This window comes from Mixophyes fleayi, chromosome 6 (genome assembly GCF_038048845.1).
Source record: "Mixophyes fleayi isolate aMixFle1 chromosome 6, aMixFle1.hap1, whole genome shotgun sequence".
Taxonomy (NCBI): domain Eukaryota; kingdom Metazoa; phylum Chordata; class Amphibia; order Anura; family Limnodynastidae; genus Mixophyes; species Mixophyes fleayi.
Window position 1 is genome coordinate 5,155,768 of NC_134407.1, and position 23,985 is coordinate 5,179,752.

General features: G+C 45.5%; 1 protein-coding gene across 32 annotated transcripts in view; it reads right to left on the minus strand.

Annotated features, from left to right (window-relative positions):
• TCF7L2 (transcription factor 7 like 2) overlaps window positions 1-23,985 on the minus strand; it is a 141,608-nt gene that overhangs the window by 58,876 nt on the left and 58,747 nt on the right. For all 32 annotated transcript variants that reach the window (XM_075215665.1, XM_075215661.1, XM_075215662.1 and 29 more), the window contains one exon: window positions 12,953-13,054. In XM_075215665.1, the coding sequence (XP_075071766.1) occupies window positions 12,953-13,054 (102 nt within the window). The remainder of the gene's footprint in view (window positions 1-12,952; window positions 13,055-23,985) is intronic.

The window sequence follows — 23,985 nt, forward strand, 5'->3', positions numbered from 1 at the left end:
GGGTGGCAGGGAGCCTGTATTGGTAGGTAGGTTCATGGTATCAGTATGTAGATGCAACAGGGCCAGTAAGAAGGAATTGCTGTCAAACATTCTCCAGCTATGGATGATTTTACTCCTTCAATCAATTCTAGACCAACCAAACATAACCAGCTTACCAGAACTTATCACACATTAAGTCCTGTACAATCCACAAAAACTTGCACCTGGTGAGATCCTCTCCATCCCACCATGAATATGCCACTAAGCGAGGTCCTCTTTCAAAACTTGCTATTTGTAAGACCTCTCTGTCCCACCACTAACTTACTACCTGTAGAGATCCTCTCCTTCCCACCACTACCTTACTACCTGTAGAGGTCCTCTCCTTCCCACCACTAAAGTACTACCTGTAGAGGTCCTCTCCTTCCCACCACTAACTTCCTGTAGAGGTCCTCTCCTTCCCACCACTAACTTAGTACCTGTAGAGGCCCTCTCCTTCCCACCACTAACTTACTTCCTGTAGAAGTCTTTTCCTTCCCACCACTTACTTACTAAATGTAGAGGTCCTCTCCTTCCCACCACTAACTTACTTCCTGTAGAGGTCATCTCCTTCCCACCACTAACTTACTTCCTGTAGAGGTCCTCTCCTTCCCACCACTAACCTACTACCTGTAGAGGCCCTCTCCTTCCCACCACTAACTTACTACCTGTAGAGGTCCTCTCCTTCCCACCACTAACTTACTACCTGTAGAGGTCCTCTCTTTCCCACCACTAGCTTACTACCTGTAGAGGTCCTCTCCTTCCCACCACTAACTTAGTACCTGTAGAGGCCCTCTCCTTCCCACCACTAACTTACTACCTGTAGAGGTCCTCTCCTTCCCACAACTAACTTACTACCTGTAGAGGCCCTCTCCTTCCCACCACTAACTTACTACCTGTAGAGGTCCTCTCCTTCCCACAACTAACTTAGTACCTGTAGAGGTCCTCTCCTTCCCACCACTAACTTAGTACCTGTAGAGGCCCTCTCCTTCCCACCACTAGCTTACTACCTGTAGAGGTCCTCTCTTTCCCACCACTAACTTACTACCTGTAGAGGTCCTCTCCGTCCCATCATAAGCTGTGAGAGTAATAAACAACAATAGATTTTCTCTGGGTAACTTACTGAAATTGTATTGGTGGAAATATATATATTTCTGTAACTTTCTTTCGCCTTCCTTCGTAAGCTTCTTTATTATTTAAGAACTATGCAAGTTGGAGCTGACTAGGGAGTCTGTTCTCTTCTCCAAAATAACACCTTGGCTTTTTTTCTCCACTAGAAACTTCTGTACGAACTGTGCGTCTGTTTTTGCTGTGTCCAGTATCTTGTACAGGCCCCCACCCCTCATGAAACATAAAAGTCTTTTAGAACTACTTAGACCTTCACCTACATCACTGCTTGGGAACCGGGCCAGGAAAAGATTGGTGTATCATGAAATCACATGCGGAAACACAAGCCAGTGTGCCCTCCAACTGCAGGTCACATGGTCTAATCGCAGCCTTTCCCTTACCAAGCCAAGAGCATTCTGCTGCATTAGGGAGTTTTATGTCAGAATAAACCTCTGTGCGAAACAGTCCTGACCCCCTGCCAACATGTTCAGTATACCAGCGAGACCACTGGTTAATTAAGTAACTAATACATATATAGTCCAAATAAAGGATGCAGTCTAAACAAAAAAAATCGATAACTGTGCAAGGTCTATAAAAATAACACTAGTTCCTCTGTGTTCAAAGAAATGAACAGACCAACACACATATAAAATGTAGACCTTTAATGCAAAAAAAAAAATCAAATTATACCGTAACATAGTAATGACCAACAATCATTTCAGTAATTCAAACTTTTAAAAAAGTTCTTTGAACACTGAGAATATATATATATATATATATATATATATATATATATATATAGATATAGATAGATAGATATGCACACACATATATTACATAAGCGTACATATATTTGTATTTACAACCTCTACTGGAAAATGCAATCCCACTTAAATCAATGGTGTCTGACAATTATCAGACACAGAGAATATACTCGCTGCTATCAAGTGAATATTTGCAGCTGATTTTTATCTCTATATGACAAACATCACCAGGAAAACGCTCAATGATGTCCATGAAAACGGACAGTCCTGGGGAAAGGAAGATGGCCACATACATGTTGAGACATTCAGCGTGATTGCCAAAACTACCAATCTGTGTGCAATGATCCAAACTATCGGTGGTCTGGCTGATTGGCCGGATCTCATGAAGACCATTAGTGAAGTCGGCCATATATATAGCAGCCATCAGCCGTGGAGACAGCACAAACAAACAAATCAACGCGCATGGCCCTTAAAAATATTGATTTGGATTGGGTTAGACACAACTGGCGAAAAGTTTCAGCAAATGCAGCTTTCATAACTGTAGTACACTATCTACACGCTTATTACACCACTTCACGAGTCCATATGTCTTCTACAGTTTATCTGAATAAATGGAACGTAGGAAGATTTATCCAGATTCATTCTGACAAATCTGATTGAGTGAGAAATGAATAATTTCTGAACTGGAGATTGCTACAAGAAGATCAGATTTATTTATTTTATGAACTTGATATAACGGAGATTTTGAACTTGATATTACTGCATCAATGTATATATTTAATAACTACGTGACAACAACTTTACTATGAACAAAAATAAAAAGAGAAGACTTGTGTGGTTCCAAACATAGGGGAATTTCCGGCCAAGGCAATAAAAGACATTTCAACCTGCCAAGGAGGGATAGAACCACTCTAGATTTATGGCTGGAAATAAAATGGAGTAAGAGAGGCAAAGAAGGAATAGAGACGCAAGTCAAACCCCCACATTAACCACAACCCTAAACCCCTCTGACTCTCTCGGTATAAGAGATAAACTAAAAGGTGTCAGCTTGCCAGGAACAGCCATTATTTGTCAGCTTTTCATCACAAATCAAGCGCTGCTTCTACACACAGACATGATCGCACTATTGTGTTACAAGTCTACCACAGTTAAAATATTTGCAAATGTTGTTTCTTCTGCGCGTCTATCAGCACACTTATACAAGTTAAACGTCTAATTTATTACTATAGGTCAGGATTTAAGTAAAGCTCCATTCTATCCTCTGCCAAAAAACTAATGGCAGCAGCAGCAGAAGTGCCATCTGATTTATACACTTGCAACCTGGCCAAAAAAGTAGCACACGGCTCTCAAAGAGAGAATATATTTACATAGGGACTCTGGCAGCTGAACGCTGGGCGAGCTTTCAGGACAGAGCATGTTTCACTGCAGAACTGAACTGTTACATTGTATCGACATGAAGAATACAGAGTTCATGGAACACAGTCAAGAAAAGATTCACATTGAGCACAAACAAGTCAACAGACAGAACTAATGAGGGGCTTTTAAATCTGGAAGGGCCCTTACAGTCTTTTAGAACAAGCGCAGGCTATTTATAGAGGGGAGAGTAATTGATGATCTGAAGACACTGCTTACTTTACAATAGGCTGCTTTCACTTTATTATAGTTGTATTTCAGAGCATCTGATAGAAAGCTTCATTGAGGTATAAGAAAAGGAGTCAAAGATGTCATTTTACTGGACAATGTCAGGTCAGTGTTAGATAGATATATATCAGATAGATAGACAGATAGATATGAGATAGATAGATACAAGATAGACACGAGATGGAAAGATATTTATGAGATAGATATAAGATAGACAGATAGATATGAGATGGATGGATATATATGAGATATATCTAGATATATAAAAGAATAAGTTTTGGGTTGTAAACAATTGTTTGACTGCTGGAAGGAAACCTCACAAAACAACATAACGACAACGCAACAAATCTTAATTTAAATAGCATTCTTGGTTTATTTACCAAATAATTTGCTAATATATAAAAACTGCTACACATTATAAATCAGACCAGTGCAATACTAGGTGACCCCTGTTAGTTGATCTGTATGAGATAGATAGATAGATAGATAGATAGATAGATAGATAGATAGATAGATAGATAGATATGAGAGAGATGATAGATATATAGATAGATAGATAGATAGATAGATAGATAGATAGATATGAGAGAGATGATAGATAGATAGATAGATAGATAGATAGATAGATAGATAGATATGAGAGAGATGATAGATAGATAGATAGATAGATAGATAGATAGATAGATAGATAGATAGGAGATAGATAGATAGATAGATAGATAGATAGATATGAGAGAGATGATAGATAGATAGATAGATAGATAGATAGATATGAGAGAGATGATAGATAGATAGATAGATAGATAGATAGATAGATAGATATGAGAGAGATGATAGATAGATAGATAGATAGATAGATAGATAGATAGATAGATAGATAGATATGAGAGAGATGATAGATAGATAGATAGATAGATAGATAGATAGATGGGAGATAGATAGATAGATATGAGATAGATAGATAGATATGAGATAGATAGATAGATAGATAGATAGATAGATATGAGAGAGATAGATATATATGAGAGAGATGATAGATAGATAGATAGATAGATAGATAGATAGATAGATAGATAGATAGATAGATAGATATGAGAGAGATGATAGATAGATAGATAGATAGATAGATAGATAGATAGATAGATAGATATGAGAGAGATGATAGATAGATAGATAGATAGATAGATAGATAGATAGATAGATAGATAGATAGATAGATAGATATGAGATAGATAGATAGATATGAGATAGATAGATAGATAGATAGATATGAGAGAGATAGATATATATGAGAGAGATGATAGATAGATAGATAGATAGATAGATAGATAGATAGATAGATAGATAGATAGATATGAGATAGATAGATAGATATGAGATAGATAGATAGATATGAGAGAGATGATAGATAGATAGATATGAGAGAGATGATAGATATCTATGTGATAGACAGACCGATATCCTTTTCTAAACATATTTAACCTTTTCCTACATAACAATTATCAACCACAAGATCCCAGATGCTAAAAAATAAATATATAAAAAAAAGCTTAAAGTCAGGTTTTACAAATGGAAGTCGTAAATATGCACTAAATCACGCCAGCCAGCAACACAAACCCAAAAATGTCCCTGGCATTTTGACTGCACGTCCTTGTAATTTCTCCATCCGCTCGCAGAACATGCTGTACAAGTATCCAGATTTCATTCTTGTCCCCTAAGTGACGTTAGGAATCTGGAGTACAGGGAGTAGATCTTCGGATACAGACTGCCTGTCACCCAGATGAACAATCAATATTATCTGCTGGGATCTGCAATCAGGGCCGTAACTATGGCTGTGTGACAGGGGGCGACCGCCCAGGGCGCAACGCTGAAGGGGGGCGCAATTTAGGAATATTTTAGGTTTAGGGGGGCGGCGTTTGTCTTTCTCGCCCCAGGCACTAGAATTCTAAGTTACGGCTCTGTCTGCAATGCCAACAACTAGGGGCCATACATTACGATGATAAGCTCTTGACGAGTACGCCCTCTATAGGAGGGTGTACATATAGCAGGGTGACAGTACAGACTTGCTGATTACACATCAGTTTGTGGAAGGTAATTATACACTCTGGCCAATAGGTGAGAATGATAAAAGCTAGAGACAGGTTTATCACAGCACTGTACTGTAAGATGCCACTGCTGGTATTTCTAACTACCTATACCTGGGAGGACATTCTATAAATGTGGAGGGATCTGAAAAAGTTCTTCCATTAAAGGCATTTTAAGAACAATGTAAAATGTAACAATAGACTATGAAGAAGTCTTTAGGGTGTAAAAAAAATAGAATAATTGGCAACTTTTACCATATGGAGTACTGACTGTCTGATAAAGTCTACATTACGTGTTGTCGAGCAAACTTGAGGTGGCGTTAACTGAACCACACCCACTGGTGCTCATTAACATAAAGAATGGAGATAGAGAGTAATAAAACATGGAATACAAAAGAGGGCAATCTAATAAGAGAGAGGTTAAGGTAATATTGACATTCTTCCTCCGTTACAGACCAAACCCCATCTTTCTGATCGTCATAATTTGCTCCAAGTCACACTCACTGTACACATCACTCCGTCATAGAAGCTCATTCACTGTAACCATGGTCAAACAAAATGATACCAACTAAACACAGAGTTGCAGTAGGATCCACAATGATGGACAGATATGTGATACATCTATATGTTGTGCTGAGAAATATAGCAGTAATGGCCCCACTCCAGTTATCAGGGACTTCATAGTCAGTTGTGATCATTTATATAAAGTATCCAGGGGCAGGCTGGGCTGCGGGGGCATCTGCCCTACGGCTAAACTTCGTCAGCCCTCCCCTGAAAATGCCCCTCGGTGCTGCCCCACTGGACACGGCCCACACCCATGACAAGGGCGAGACCACATCTTTAATATCAAGGCAAATATTTGTTTTAACAACATCTTGAAAGTTATTTACAGCACAGGATTCTTGCTGCGTATTTCTATAAATAAAGGAATAAAGGCCGCATAACTCAGCCGGACTTTCACAAGCTTGTATCCATTTGCAGAACAGAAAGGAGGTAACTGCCAAAATAAACCATTTGTAATGAGCACAAGGGACTAAACAAGGAAGGGGGGAGGTGCCAAGTGTGGTCACAGTGTTACCAGGCATCAGATGTAATGTGAGACCAATCAGATGACAATTAAACTTCAATGATAAAAGTTTCAGAGGCTTCACAATAAGGTTTTATACATCTGGAATATCCTTCAAAAGTGTGAGAGTTATTTCAGCGAACACACAGATACTGAATTTGGAATTCCTGTGTTTACACTGTCGAGGCAATCATCAAGGTTGGTGATGGACACAAGTGAAGGAGATAGCGGTATCTATGAGGGAACAGGTTGGTGATGACCTCACGTGAAGGAGACAGCGGTATCTATGAGGGTACAGGCTGGGGATAGACACACATGAAGGAGACAGCGGTATCTATGAGGGAACAGGTTGGGGATGACCTCACGTGAAGGAGACAGCGGTATCTATGAGGGTACAGGCTGGGGATAGACACACATGAAGGAGACAGCGGTATCTATGAGGGAACAGGTTGGGGATGGACACAAGTGAAGGAGATAGCAGTATCTATGAGGGAACAGGTTGGGGATGGACACACATGAAGGAGACAGCGGTATCTATGAGGGAACAGGTTGGGGATGGACACACGTGAAGGAGATAGCGGTATCTATGAGGGTACAGGCTGGGGATAGACACACGTGAAGGAGACAGCGGCATCTATGAGGAAACAGGTTGGCGATGACCACACGTGAAGGAGACAGCGGTATCTATGAGGGAACAGGTTGGTGATGGACACAAGTGAAGGAGACAGCGGTATCTATGAGGGAACAGGTTGGTGATGACCTCACGTGAAGGAGACAGCGGTATCTATGAGGGAACAGGTTGGGGATGGACACAAGTGAAGGAGACAGCGGTATCTATGAGGGAACAGGTTGGTGATGACCACACGTGAAGGAGACAGAGGTATCTATGAGGGAACAGGTTGGTGATGACCTCACGTGAAGGAGATAGCGGTATCTATGAGGGTACAGGCTGGGGATAGACACACATGAAGGAGACAGAGGTATCTATGAGGGTACAGGCTGGGGATGGACACACATGAAGGAGACAGCGGTATCTATGAGGGAACAGGTTGGTGATGACCTCACGTGAAGGAGATAGCGGTATCTATGAGGGAACAGGTTGGGGATGGACACACGTGAAGGAGACAGAGGTATCTATGAGGGTACAGGCTGGGGATAAACACACATGAAGGAGACAGAGGTATCTATAAGGGAACAGGTTGGTGATGGACACACGTGAAGGAGATAGCGGTATCTATGAGGGTACAGGCTGGGGATAGACACACATGAAGGAGACAGAGGTATCTATGAGGGAACAGGTTGGTGATGGACACACGTGAAGGAGACAGAGGTATCTATGAGGGAACAGGTTGGTGATGGACACACGTGAAGGAGATAACAGCATCTATGAGGGAACAGGTTGGCGATGACCACACGTGAAGGAGACAGCGGTATCTATGAGGGTACAGGCTGGGGATAGACACACATGAAGGAGACAGAGGTATCTATGAGGGAACAGGTTGGCGATGACCACACGTGAAGGAGACAGCGGTATCTATGAGGGTACAGGCTGGGGATAGACACACATGAAGGAGACAGAGGTATCTATAAGGGAACAGGTTGGTGATGGACACACGTGAAGGAGATAGCAACATCTATGAGGGAACAGGTTGGGGATGACCTCACGTGAAGGAGACAGCAGTATCTATGAGGGAACAGGATGGTGATGACCTCACGTGAAGGAGACAGCGGTATCTATAAGGGAACAGGTTGGCGATGACCACACGTGAAGGAGACAGCGGTATCTATGAGGGTACAGGCTGGGGATAGACACACATGAAGGAGACAGAGGTATCTATGAGGGAACAGGTTGGTGATGACCTCACGTGAAGGAGATAGCGGTATCTATGAGGGAACAGGTTGGGGATGGACACACATGAAGGAGACAGCGGTATCTATAAGGGAACAGGTTGGTGATGACCACACGTGAAGGAGACAGAGGTATCTATGAGGGCACAGGCTGGGGATGGACACACATGAAGGAGACAGAGGTATCTATGAGGGAACAGGTTGGCGATGACCACACGTGAAGGAGATAGCGGTATCTATAAGGGAACAGGTTGGCGATGACCACACGTGAAGGAGACAGCGGTATCTATGAGGGTACAGGCTGGGGATGGACACACATGAAGGAGACAGAGGTATCTATGAGGGAACAGGTTGGCGATGACCACACGTGAAGGAGATAGCGGTATCTATAAGGGAACAGGTTGGAGATGACCACACGTGAAGGAGATAGCGGTATCTATGAGGGAACAGGTTGGTGATGGACACACGTGAAGGAGATAGCGGTATCTATGAGGGTACAGGTTGGTGATGACCACACGTGAAGGAGACAGCGGTACATTGTGATGGAGATGCAATTTCTCCAACAGAATATTAGTTCAGAATTCCCCATCTTAAGCAGTACAAGTGTCTGTGGTAATAATTAGGATGTACTGCTGACCCCGTGGCCCGCGTTGCCTAACATCCAGGATCTGCTCCTTGGGTAGCACTAGCAATTTCTCTCTCTTCTTTCATTCGCTGGAGGCCGCTCAATAATTAGAGTGCCTTATTGCAATTATTTTCATGTCAGAAGCCTAAAATGCTAAAAATGCCCAAGGTTCATCAGAGAAACCTTCACAAGAAGGGCTCCCCCGGGTGAGCAGGTTCTAGTGTTTGCAGAGCCGCTGGAGTGAATATGACTTGTTTTAGGCATAATTTTAATGATCGACTTGGTCTCCTCAGTCCACAGCCCCTGAAGCTGGTCATTAAGAGCCAGGAAATGCCCTCCCCGACAGTCATTACCACTTAATTATGGATTTTGTTTGTAGTGAAGGCCGTCGCCTTTATGGGAAAATTTTCTAACAAGAAGGAGCTTGTGCTCCATCAGGTTTAGCATCCGATCACCTGCTGCGGAGATATTTGGCCAGCAGCAGATTTGCATCATAATAGGGTTATTCTCTTCCCTCTCATGTATTAACCACTTGGCAGTCGGAGGAGAGCGCAAGGTAATGACTTGAGAGGAATGTAGCAGTACGGCTCCTCTGCAGAACAAAAGGGCCGAGTTTAAACAAAAACACAACCAAAGAAGCCCTGTGCTACTCTCTGTGCCCACCACAAGCAGCGATTCACTAGCCGTATAACGGAAGTACATCTCCACAACCAGCGATTCACTAGCCGTATAACGGAAGTACATCTCCACAACCAGCGATTCACTAGCCGTATAACGGAAGTACATCTCCACAACCAGCGATTCACTAGCCGTATAACGGAAGTACATCTCCACAACCAGCGATTCACTAGCCGTATAACGGAAGTACATCTCCACAACCAGCGATTCACTAGCCGTATAACGGAAGTACATCTCCACAACCAGCGATTCACTAGCCGTATAACGGAAGTACATCTCCACAACCAGCGATTCACTAGCCGTATAACGGAAGTACATCTCCACAACCAGCGATTCACTAGCCGTATAACGGAAGTACATCACCACAACCAGCGATTCACTAGCCGTATAACGGAAGTACATCTCCACAACCAGCGATTCACTAGCCGTATAACGGAAGTACATCTCCACAACCAGCGATTCACTAGCCGTATAACGGAAGTACATCTCCACAACCAGCGATTCACTAGCCGTATAACGGAAGTACATCTCCACAACCAGCGATACACTAGCCGTATAACGGAAGTACATCTCCACAACCAGCGATTCACTAGCCGTATAACGGAAGTACATCTCCACAACCAGCGATTCACTAGCCGTATAACGGAAGTACATCTCCACGAGCAGCCAGCAGCGATTCACTAGCCGTATAACGGAAGTACATCTCCACAACCAACGATTCACTAGCCGTATAACGGAAGTACATCTCCACGAGCAGCCAGCAGCGATTCACTAGCCGTATAACGGAAGTACATCTCCACAACCAGCGATTCACTAGCCGTATAACGGAAGTACATCTCCACGAGCAGCCAGCAGCGATTCACTAGCCGTATAACGGAAGTACATCTCCACAACCAGCGATTCACTAGCCGTATAACGGAAGTACATCTCCACAACCAGCGATTCACTAGCCGTATAACGGAAGTACATCTCCACAACCAGCGATTCACTAGCCGTATAACGGAAGTACATCTCCACGAGCAGCCAGCAGCGATTCACTAGCCATATAACGGAAGTACATCACCACAACCAGCGATTCACTAGCCGTATAACGGATGTACATCTCCACAACCAGCGATTCACGAGCCGTATAACGGAAGTACATCACCACAACCAGCGATTCACTAGCCGTATAACGGAAGTACATCACCACAACCAGCGATTCACTAGCCGTATAACGGAAGTACATCTCCACGAGCAGCCAGCAGCGATTCACTAGCCGTATAACGGAAGTACATCACCACAACCAGCGATTCACTAGCCGTATAACGGAAGTACATCTCCACAACCAGCGATTCACTAGCCGTATAACGGAAGTACATCTCCACGAGCAGCCAGCAGCGATTCACTAGCCGTATAACGGAAGTACATCTCCACAACCAGCGATTCACTAGCCGTATAACGGAAGTACATCTCCACAACCAGCGATTCACTAGCCGTATAACGGAAGTACATCTCCACAACCAGCGATTCACTAGCCGTATAACGGAAGTACATCTCCACGAGCAGCCAGCAGCGATTCACTAGCCATATAACGGAAGTACATCACCACAACCAGCGATTCACTAGCCGTATAACGGATGTACATCTCCACAACCAGCGATTCACGAGCCGTATAACGGAAGTACATCACCACAACCAGCGATTCACTAGCCGTATAACGGAAGTACATCACCACAACCAGCGATTCACTAGCCGTATAACGGAAGTACATCTCCACGAGCAGCCAGCAGCGATTCACTAGCCGTATAACGGAAGTACATCACCACAACCAGCGATTCACTAGCCGTATAACGGAAGTACATCACAACAACCAGCGATTCACTAGCCGTATAACGGAAGTACATCTCCACGAGCAGCCAGCAGCGATTCACTAGCCGTATAACGGAAGTACATCACCACAACCAGCGATTCACTAGCCGTATAACGGAAGTACATCTCCACAACCAGCGATTGTGCAGCTTCCTCCCGGGACTCCACTTTATTAAAATCTGAGGATGAATAAATCTGATAACTGAGAGGAATCACCTTGGTGCAGTCACAATTAAAGGCACATACGAAGCCTGGGTTGGCCTATCTCACTCGCCCTAATAGACCTGTGTATCCATTAATGATTTGCAAACATTCTGGAGACTTCAAATTATTACAATCAAATGAAAGAGAAATGGCAGAAATAGAGGGTCCGGAAGGTCACAAGATGCATAAAACGGAGGTTACAGCTACAACCAGACTTAGTGTTTGTGATGAACTCTCGTTAATCTGCACTCACAGAACTTTGCAGGGAAAAGAGAAAAACAAATTGACTTTGAAATGTATTTATTTACTTTAAGTGGCAAAGTTATAATGGAAAGTTGGGATTGTCTAACTGCGTGAACAGCGCCTCTGTCGTGTCCTCAAAGCTGAACAAAATAGAGCTTCAACCATCTCAGCACATCCTCCTATACTTCAGATTTATACTGGGGAAATCCATGATACATGGCATGTTAGGGAGAACGGATAACAGACAACTTTACAAGGGTGGAATATTTTCTCCTATGCAGACCTGCTTACAGTGCAGGCAGCCAGTAATGTCACAGCTTCCTATTTAATTAATATACTGCATTCTCCTATATATTGGTCCATCTATAAATGTGTGTGTAGGTGTGCGTCACTAATGACTATACACAAAGCAACAGACACTTCTCTTATATAACAGGCTAATTATATCAACATCATGATTAAGGATACAGTTAATGGCATCATATTTAAAGATAACTGAAAACTCTTCAATTAGATTCACAAAAATCTTCCTAGATCATAAACAAGAAACAAATACAATTCACTTCGCGGCCCTCCAGAGCACTCAGATTATTGTTACATTGAGACTACTCTTATGTGAAGTTTGCAGCATAACTGGGCTTTCTGTACAATGTCATAAACTATAGGGATATGGATATTAAATATATTTTAAATAAAAAAACATTTATATTCATCAATATCATCTTTCTCTTCCCCCACCGACTGTGTCTTATCGGCCCAAATCTCCATTTCTAAATATAAGTGCCCGAAATTCAACAAATAGTGCAAATATAAGTGTGTTACTTACAACGATGTGACCCGGAGACGGAGATCTAGCGTCCTTCATCGCTTGTCTACTCTGTAACCCTCCGGCCTGTACGTCCAACAGGGGCCATTTCATCTGCAGGTACTGGGAGGGAGAAGAACAAGGTTAGAAAAAGGAGCATAAAACATTACATTATAAACATAATATGCTGCTATGAGAGGAGTATTAAATTCATGCAGCAGCAAAATGAAAATGAAAGTTGGGGAACTCACATTTCCCAGGTTACAGCGTCACACAGCACACCCAAGACACCATCGCACACAGCACACCCGAGACACCATCGCACACAGCACACCTGAGACATAGTCACACAGCACACCTGAGACATAGTCACACAGCACACCTGAGACACAGTCACACAGCACACCTGAGACATAGTCACACAGCACACCAGAGACACAGTCACACAGCACACCTTAAACACTGCCACACACAGCACACCTGAGACACCATCGCACACAGTCACACAGCACACCTGAGACACCGCCACACACAGCACACCTGAGACATCGCCACACACAGCACACTTGAGACACCATCGCACACAGTCACACAACACACCTGAGACACCGCCACACACAGCACACCTGAGACACCGCCACACACAGCACACCTGAGACACAGTCACACAGCACACCTGAGACACAGTCACACAGCACACCTGAGACACAGTCACACAGCACACCTGAGACACAGTCACACAGCACACCCGAGACACAGTCACACAGCACACCTGAGACACAGTCACACAGCACACCCGAGACACAGTCACACAGCACACCTGAGACACAGTCACACAGCACACCAGAGACACAGTCACACAGCACACCTGAGACACAGCCACACACAGTCACACAGCACACCTGAGACACCGCCACACACAGCACACCTGAGACACAGCCACACACAGTCACACAGCACACCTGAGACACAGTCACACAGCACACCTGAGACACAGTCACACAGCACACCCGAGACACCATCGCACACAGCACACCTGAGACACAGCCACACACAGTCACACCTGAGACACAGCCACACACAGTCACACAGCACACCTGAGACACAGTCACACAGCACACCTGAGACACAGTCACACAGCACACCCGAGACACAGTCACACAGCACACCTGAGACACAGTCACACAGCACACCAGAGACACAGTCACACAGCACACCTGAGACACAGCCACACACAGTCACACAGCACACCTGAGACACCGCCACACACAGCACACCTGAGACACAGCCACACACAGTCACACAGCACACCTGAGACACAGTCACACAGCACACCTGAGACACAGTCACACAGCACACCCGAGACACCATCGCACACAGCACACCTGAGACACAGCCACACACAGTCACACCTGAGACACAGCCACACACAGTCACACAGCACACCTGAGACACAGTCACACAGCACACCTGAGACACAGTCACACAGCACACCCGAGACACCATCGCACACAGCACACCCGAGACACCATCGCACACAGTCACACAGCACACCCGAGACACCATCGCACACAGCACACCCGAGACACCATCGCACACAGTCACACAGCACACCCGAGACACCATCGCACACAGTCACACAGCACACCCGAGACACCATCGCACACAGTCACACAGCACACCTGAGACACAGTCACACAGCACACCTGAGACACAGTCACACAGCACACCAGAGACACAGTCACACAGCACACCTGAGACACTGCCACACACAGCACACCTGAGACATCGCCACACACAGCACACCTGAGACACCATCGCACACAGTCACACAGCACACCTGAGACACCGCCACACACAGCACACCTGAGACATCGCCACACACAGCACACTTGAGACACCATCGCACACAGTCACACAACACACCTGAGACACCGCCACACACAGCACACCTGAGACACCGCCACACACAGCACACCTGAGACACAGTCACACAGCACACCTGAGACACAGTCACACAGCACACCTGAGACACAGTCACACAGCACACCTGAGACACAGTCACACAGCACACCCGAGACACAGTCACACAGCACACCTGAGACACAGTCACACAGCACACCCGAGACACAGTCACACAGCACACCTGAGACACAGTCACACAGCACACCAGAGACACAGTCACACAGCACACCTGAGACACAGCCACACACAGTCACACAGCACACCTGAGACACCGCCACACACAGCACACCTGAGACACAGCCACACACAGTCACACAGCACACCTGAGACACAGTCACACAGCACACCTGAGACACAGTCACACAGCACACCCGAGACACCATCGCACACAGCACACCTGAGACACAGCCACACACAGTCACACCTGAGACACAGCCACACACAGTCACACAGCACACCTGAGACACAGTCACACAGCACACCTGAGACACAGTCACACAGCACACCTGAGACACAGTCACACAGCACACCCGAGACACAGTCACACAGCACACCTGAGACACAGTCACACAGCACACCAGAGACACAGTCACACAGCACACCTGAGACACAGCCACACACAGTCACACAGCACACCTGAGACACCGCCACACACAGCACACCTGAGACACAGCCACACACAGTCACACAGCACACCTGAGACACAGTCACACAGCACACCTGAGACACAGTCACACAGCACACCCGAGACACCATCGCACACAGCACACCTGAGACACAGCCACACACAGTCACACCTGAGACACAGCCACACACAGTCACACAGCACACCTGAGACACAGTCACACAGCACACCTGAGACACAGTCACACAGCACACCCGAGACACCATCGCACACAGCACACCCGAGACACCATCGCACACAGTCACACAGCACACCCGAGACACCATCGCACACAGCACACCCGAGACACCATCGCACACAGTCACACAGCACACCCGAGACACCATCGCACACAGTCACACAGCACACCCGAGACACCATCGCACACAGTCACACAGCACACCTGAGACACAGTCACACAGCACACCTGAGACACAGTCACACAGCACACCAGAGACACAGTCACACAGCACACCTGAGACACTGCCACACACAGCACACCTGAGACATCGCCACACACAGCACACCTGAGACACCATCGCACACAGTCACACAGCACACCTGAGACACCGCCACACACAGCACACCTGAGACACAGTCACACAGCACACCTGAGACACAGTCACACAGCACACCCGAGACACAGTCACACAGCACACCCGAGACACAGTCACACAGCACACCTGAGACACAGCCACACACAGTCACACCTGAGACACAGCCACACACAGTCACACAGCACACCTGAGACACAGTCACACAGCACACCAGAGACACAGTCACACAGCACACCTGAGACACCGCCACACACAGCACACCTGAGACACCATCGCACACAGTCACACAGCACACCTGAGACACCGCCACACACAGCACACCTGAGACACAGTCACACAGCACACCAGAGACACAGTCACACAGCACACCTGAGACACAGTCACACAGCACACCCGAGACACCATCGCACACAGCACACCCGAGACACCATCGCACACAGTCACACAGCACACCCGAGACACCATCGCACACAGCACACCCGAGACACCATCGCACACAGTCACACAGCACACCCGAGACACCATCGCACACAGTCACACAGCACACCCGAGACACCATCGCACACAGTCACACAGCACACCTGAGACACAGTCACACAGCACACCTGAGACACAGTCACACAGCACACCAGAGACACAGTCACACAGCACACCTGAGACACTGCCACACACAGCACACCTGAGACATCGCCACACACAGCACACCTGAGACACCATCGCACACAGTCACACAGCACACCTGAGACACCGCCACACACAGCACACCTGAGACACAGTCACACAGCACACCTGAGACACAGTCACACAGCACACCCGAGACACAGTCACACAGCACACCCGAGACACAGTCACACAGCACACCTGAGACACAGCCACACACAGTCACACCTGAGACACAGCCACACACAGTCACACAGCACACCTGAGACAGAGTCACACAGCACACCTGAGACACAGTCACACAGCACACCAGAGACACAGTCACACAGCACACCTGAGACACCGCCACACACAGCACACCTGAGACACCATCGCACACAGTCACACAGCACACCTGAGACACCGCCACACACAGCACACCTGAGACACAGTCACACAGCACACCAGAGACACAGTCACACAGCACACCTGAGACACAGTCACACAGCACACCTAAGACACAGTCACACAGCACACCCGAGACACAGTCACACAGCACACCTAAGACACAGTCACACAGCACACCTGAGACACAGCCACACACAGCACACCCGAGACACCGCCACACAGCACACCCGAGACACCGCCACACACAGCACACCTGAGACACAGTCACACAGCACACCAGAGACACAGTCACACAGCACACCTGAGACACAGTCACACAGCACACCAGAGACACAGTCACACAGCACACCAGAGACACAGTCACACAGCACACCTGAGACACAGTCACACAGCACACCTGAGACACAGTCACACAGCACACCAGAGACACAGTCACACAGCACACCTGAGACACAGTCACACAGCACACCTGAGACACAGTCACACAGCACACCAGAGACACAGTCACACAGCACACCTGAGACACAGTCAGACCCGAGACACCGTCGCAAAACACAACTGAGACACCGTTAGTCACACACAACGTCTCCTATACTTATACATTGTCAGGTCTTCCTGCTCTACACAGTGTCAATGTATGAAACATGTAGAACCTCAATATGCAAAGATCAGCAATGAAACACACACAAACACATATACAAAGGATACAGCCTGAATGTTTTACCACAAACTGTACATAATACATGGATAATGGTCATTACAGCCTGTTCTATTACTACAGCTGGCACCATGTCAATATGTGACGCTAAAGTTGTAATGTTGTTGTTACAGCCAGCACATGTCACTTATCCACTACCATCACCTGTTATGTATATATATGATACACTGAGAAAACACAACCTCACCATTATTGTAATGTACATGGACCTACAGAAATACATCTAAACACGCTTACAGATACAGATTTATTTGGTATCAGTAAGGAAGTGTATTTAGGAATCAGCTGATGAAAATCCAGCTGAATTTAGAAATGTGGATTAATCATTGAGAGGTTCCCTGCAGAGATTGTGATTTTAATCTCCCGCCAGACGCTGAGGGTCCCTTCAGCAGAGGTGATGTACAGGAGATGTCAGACCTGAATCTGCAGGTCCAGAAGTGACTCTGGCTACAATATAATATACAGGCAGTAGTTTATAATTCTTACTCTACATAAAAGCTTCATTGTCTGCCAAATCCAATCTCCACAGGCTACCTGAACCGCAGATTTTTACGAGTCTACATTTCAGCGCTCAGAGTCTACAACATGCATAATTTTCAATTACATTAAGACAGGGCAGGATCATTGCCTATATAACATTACGGGTTGGCGGATATGAGACACAGCCCTACTGCCGTGAGAGCTAAATGAATCCAGATGCCACAGAGAAGCCCATGGCGTTTGATACATGGCAAATACTTTCAAATGTCAGTCCCTCCCCATTGCTTTCCCTCTACTCCACAACTTCAGCTGTGTAACCCAGGCAAATAGATTGCAACACTCTGCAGAAAGTGACAAAGTCTGGTGGATTTACAGAATAACTCATCAGGACAGGGAGGAACCGTGTGGCCACTCAACACAAAATGCTCTATATCATTGTAAGTCCAGATAGCCAACATACAGCTTCTAAGAACCAAGATCAAGCTGGGCAGCTGAAGGGAAAGCAACAGCTAGACAGACCTCTCAGAATGCCCACTTCATTAAAATGCACTCCTAGAACTCAACAGTAAATTAAACCATTATTAAAAAACAAGTCAGATGTATGTACTTCATTTTATAGGAGGTGCAATTACTGCCAAAATCTTTTAGTGTCAGTGTGACATCACTACTCTGTGCTGCTGGGGGACCCTGCTCCTTCCACTATATAACTCTGTCTGTGGCTTCCTGCTGCCTCCATTCCCCTCCTCACATCATATCACTGCTCCTGTCACATGCAGCCCTGTCCTCACTAACACATCACTCATCTCCTGATATACTCTGTGCTGCTGGGGACCCTGCTCCTTCCACTATATAACTCTCAGTCTGTGGCTTCCTGCTGCCTCCATTCCCCTCCTCACATCATGTCACTGCCCCTGTCACATGCAGCCCTGTCCTCACTAACACATCACTCATCTCCTGATATACTCTGTGCTGCTGGGGACCCTGCTCCTTCTACTATATAACCCTCAGTCTGTGGCTTCCTGCTGCCTCCATTCCCCTCCTCACAACATGTCACTGCCCCTGTCACATGCAGCCCTGTCCTCACTAAAGCATCACTAATCTCCTGATATACTCTGTGCTGCTGGGGACCCTGCTCCTTCTACTATATAACTCTCAGTCTGTGGCTTCCAGCTGCCTCCATTCCCCTCCTCACATCATGTCACTGCCCCTGTCACATGCAGCTCTGTCCTGACTAACGCATCACTAACACCCTGATATACTCTGTGCTGCTGGGGGGACCCTGCTCCTTCCACTATATAACCCTCAGTCTGTGACTTCCTGCTGCCTCCATTGAATGGTCAGTAATGAGTTGAGCAATTCATGGAGGTTGCTGCCACGTATATTTATAAACGTAAAAGTACAGCAAACCCGATTAGCAACTCTCATATCCGGACGCTTTATTGAATATTTGTAGAAAAATAAACCTGCATTATATGTAGTGTAAAGTTCCCTTTTACAATTGTTGGCTTCAGGTGGTGCGTTGACAGCCATATAAAAAAAAACCAGGTAATACTCAGAATAAGTGCAGCATAAACACATTGTTACAAGGTGACCAGCTACAAGTGTGTGTGTGTGTTGAAGAATGCAAATATTCGGGTGGGGCAAATGAAACACCTTTCTATAGAGAATCAGGCCGTCTCCATAGATCTGATTTCAGCTGGAATTGTTCTGTATAACAGTTCAGGTCTCCACCCATCGTCTATACATCCCCACGGACAATGGAAGCAGATGTTTAAGGAAAGGGGAGGTCACAATGCCAATACTGAAAGACTAAATTACGTTCCCTGTCTTTCAATCCCATCGTCGCTCCGGGGCTCCTCAACAGAAAACTTGTTAAAACCAAATGATGACTGACACATGGAGCAGAACGGCGAGTTTCAACAGACTGATCAGAATGAGATATCCCTAATGAATACGCCCATGAATAACACAATATACACAAAACCGCCACCAACAAATCCTGCACCTAAAGTGCAAGCTCTGTGGCCCAGTGTCTAAATATGTCAGAACAAGTTAAAAGATAACTATAGATAAAGCCTCTGAATTATGTAGTCACTGTAGTGTTGGGTTTTAAATCCTCTGTAATCACATATTAATTATTGATTAACCAACAGCCAGATCTGTACAAAAACAAAAGCTGGGAAAAAATATGCAGATTGTGTCATAATGTTTTCTAAATTATAAAAATGTAAACATCTCAAATCAGCTTTACTAAGTGTATTTATAGAGTTTAGAAACAAGAAGTCTGCAGCCCTCTATAAACTAAATCTCCTACGGTTCCATTCAACCGGACAGTGAAAGCAGCAGGGACCCCATGTGACATAGAGTTATGGGGATGGACCAACTGAAAGCTGGAAGAGGAGAATTAACCACACAAACTCTACACTGCGCTCAGCGAGGGGGGTGTTTGGGTACTGTGCAGTTTTGAAAGAGACGCCATTAAAGGGTGTAGTGATGCCAGTCCCAGGAACTCACAAATACAGGGTCTTTTCATCATTTTTATTTTGAGTGGGAAAAACTTGCTTTCTGGCCTGCTGCAAAACATAAACATCTCCATGTCTGAACAATCCCCTCCTTCCCCAACACAAGTGCTTTTTTTTTGCAGTTTCCAGTGTTTGTTTAATTATTTTTGGGTGTGAGAAATGATGAGGTAAATCCCTGTTAAGTAGGGACATTAAGCCTCTGCTGTAGGCCACGGAGAGGAGAACAATACGTGACATGGAATCTCCTGCCGGAAATATTACACCTCCTCGCTAACTGCTCAGAAAACGGAGCCTGAGGGATGTAAAGCGAATACTGTGCTGTTACCAGGCAACCAGAAACAACATGGCTGCCGTCTTCCTTCTAGGACACTGGTAAAAATACGACCGTACGGTGATCTGGCAATTATATTGCTCAGCTGCATCCAAACCCTACACTTCTCTACCTGATAGAATATATACAGACATTGGCATTCTAACTTATAAGGAATGATCCCTACTTTTTGGACACGAGGAACATACCACGCAGTAAGCCATCGCCAGGGTCTGTGTGTTACACCCTGTGAATAATCATGCCCGCTGATAATGGAGATTGTGGGTAATATGAGGCAATTTTGTCTGTAACGTGTGTGATGAAATTGGGCAATCGTATTGTCCCATGCTTTACAGACGGTGTTAGTGTGGTCTTCCTGTGCCAAGAGTACATACTGATCCGGTTATTCTTCACTTAGTTTTTAGTTTTGGATTTAAAGAAATTAAAACAAATTAAGACAAAAGGAAAAAAAAATTAAAATCTTACCAACCCCTACATTACGAAGAGCTGAAGCTCTTCCCACATCATCGGGACGGTGTCCTGAGTGGATCTGATACAGCTCTGTAACATCACTGGCCCCGCCCCTGTGTATGAATCCACCAACTCACACTGTGCATTTCTGCAGACCTGTCAGTCACTCTGTGTCTGTTCTGTGAGAGAAGCTCCTCCCCCTAACATGGCCGCCTGCTGCAGAAGAGTGAGCGAGAGTAGGGTGGACACATGTAGTTTATTATTAAGCCATCAGTTATTTCATGTATGACATTCAGCTCAGTAATACACAACCTTTCATATATAAATGTCAGATAATAGCTTCACTTGCTCTTTATATAAGCAGCGTAGGTCTGTGCAAGGTTCACTTACATTTAAAGGGACATTGTATTGTACAGGACGGATGTTATATGTTGCTGAGCTTTTCCTGTCTGAGAGAGATGTTGTTTAAAAGTTATTGTTTGGGAACTTTAAAAATGTTCTACCATATCCAAGACAGTATGACTGTATGAGATTATTGCTGCTAATGGACTTCAGCTGATCCCACTCATATTAATAAATACAAATGTACAAAGAGTTGGGGATATCTGTGAGGAATTCATACATAAGTGCTGTACTCACCAGGCCTGAGTCATTAAGGAGAGAAAAGCAAATAAAGGAGTAAGTTATCTCCTGGACAAACCATGTTACAATACAAGGGGTGCAAATGAGTTTATTATTTTGCACATAAGATACATACTGGCTGTTTCACACAAATGTTTAGCAGCTTTATTTTTATACTGAAACTTAAAGTTGATCTAGGACAAGCTCGACCCCAACTATAAACTTGTCCCCACATTTTAAAACTACCTCCCCCTCCTTGGTTTTGACAAGGTGCAAATTAACTCCTTGTTTATGCTGTGCTCTCCTTAATGACTCAGGCCCGTTGCGTGCATAAAACAAGAGGTGTCGCAGCGCTGGGGCCTTGGTGCCGTTACTGACCAGGCTTTTGGCTTGGCCATCCTCTGTCGGTATGATGGGTGAGATTGCCCTGGCTTCTACGCCTTGGTTAGGGAAATTAGATTGTAAGCTTCACTGGGGCAGCTAACATTTCTGATTTTTCAATATGTTGCCACTGTATAAATGGTTATAACAACTCTTCTTATCTGTAGGGCAGATAACCGCAGCTATTACACTGCATTACTAGATGAGGAGTGTATAGGTAAAGGAAGGGTTAAACAGGGTGGGTAGAGAGGGTGAAAGGGGGGGGATCATCGGCTTACTTAGCCTGAGGCTTTCTGCAGTAGGAAAGTGAAACTTGGGAGACGGAGGCCTCAGGTTTCAGAGCCTAAGGGCAAATCCCTGCTCTTTACTGTGAGTGCAGGGAGTACAGCGCTGCTGCAGATATCCCGAGCCGGCCGCCGACTCCGTGTATAAACAACAAGTAAACATCCCGGTGTCATGAATGTGACGCCGCGCGAGCCCTTACGTGTAGCCGGGCCGGCTCTACGCCTGGTCCCCCAGGTTTGAGCTGAGTCTTCCTGTTGACACGTTTGATGTTTCTCTGGGTAACACTCAGAAGCTCAGGGAAGATGTGGCAGATATTACACATGTCCCAGCCAGGGTTCGATATAATACATGCCCCATGGGCAGCACGGTGGCTCAGTGGTTAGCTCTTCTGTCTCACGGCGCTGGGGTCATGAGTTCAATTCCCGACCATGACCTTATCTGTGGGGAGTTTGTATGTTCTCCCCGAGTTTGCGTGGGTTTCCGTTTTGATTAAATTGATCTTAGTATTTCTCAGTCTGTCTATGTATGATAGAGAATTTAGACTGTAAGCTCCAATGGGGCAGGGACTGATGTGAGTTCTCTGTACAGCGCTGCGGAATTAGTGGCGCTATATAAATAAATGATGATGGGGATGAAGCTGCGGCCGGGGTTGGATTTTAGGGGTTCCCCCACTCTGGCAGATCATTACAAGTAATTTTATTGCAAAAAGATAGATTCTTGACTTGGTAACATTTATGTAAACATGGCTCATTATCACTATATCACTTTATCGTGTAAATGTGATCAGTCTGACCTGTACTAGGATCAGCTAGGTGTATGTGTGTGAGTATGTATGTATGTATGTATGTATGTATGTATGTATGTATGTATGTATATATGTATGTACATGCTGTGGCCACAAATAGATTCTGCCCCTGGGGCCCCCCTCACAAGCCTTGACCCTGGTCTCTCAGTAGAGTCTATGGCATCCACAGGACAGTAAAAAAGGTTCTAACTTCCCTGTGTGGATAGGAATAAATATAGTAAAATAGTC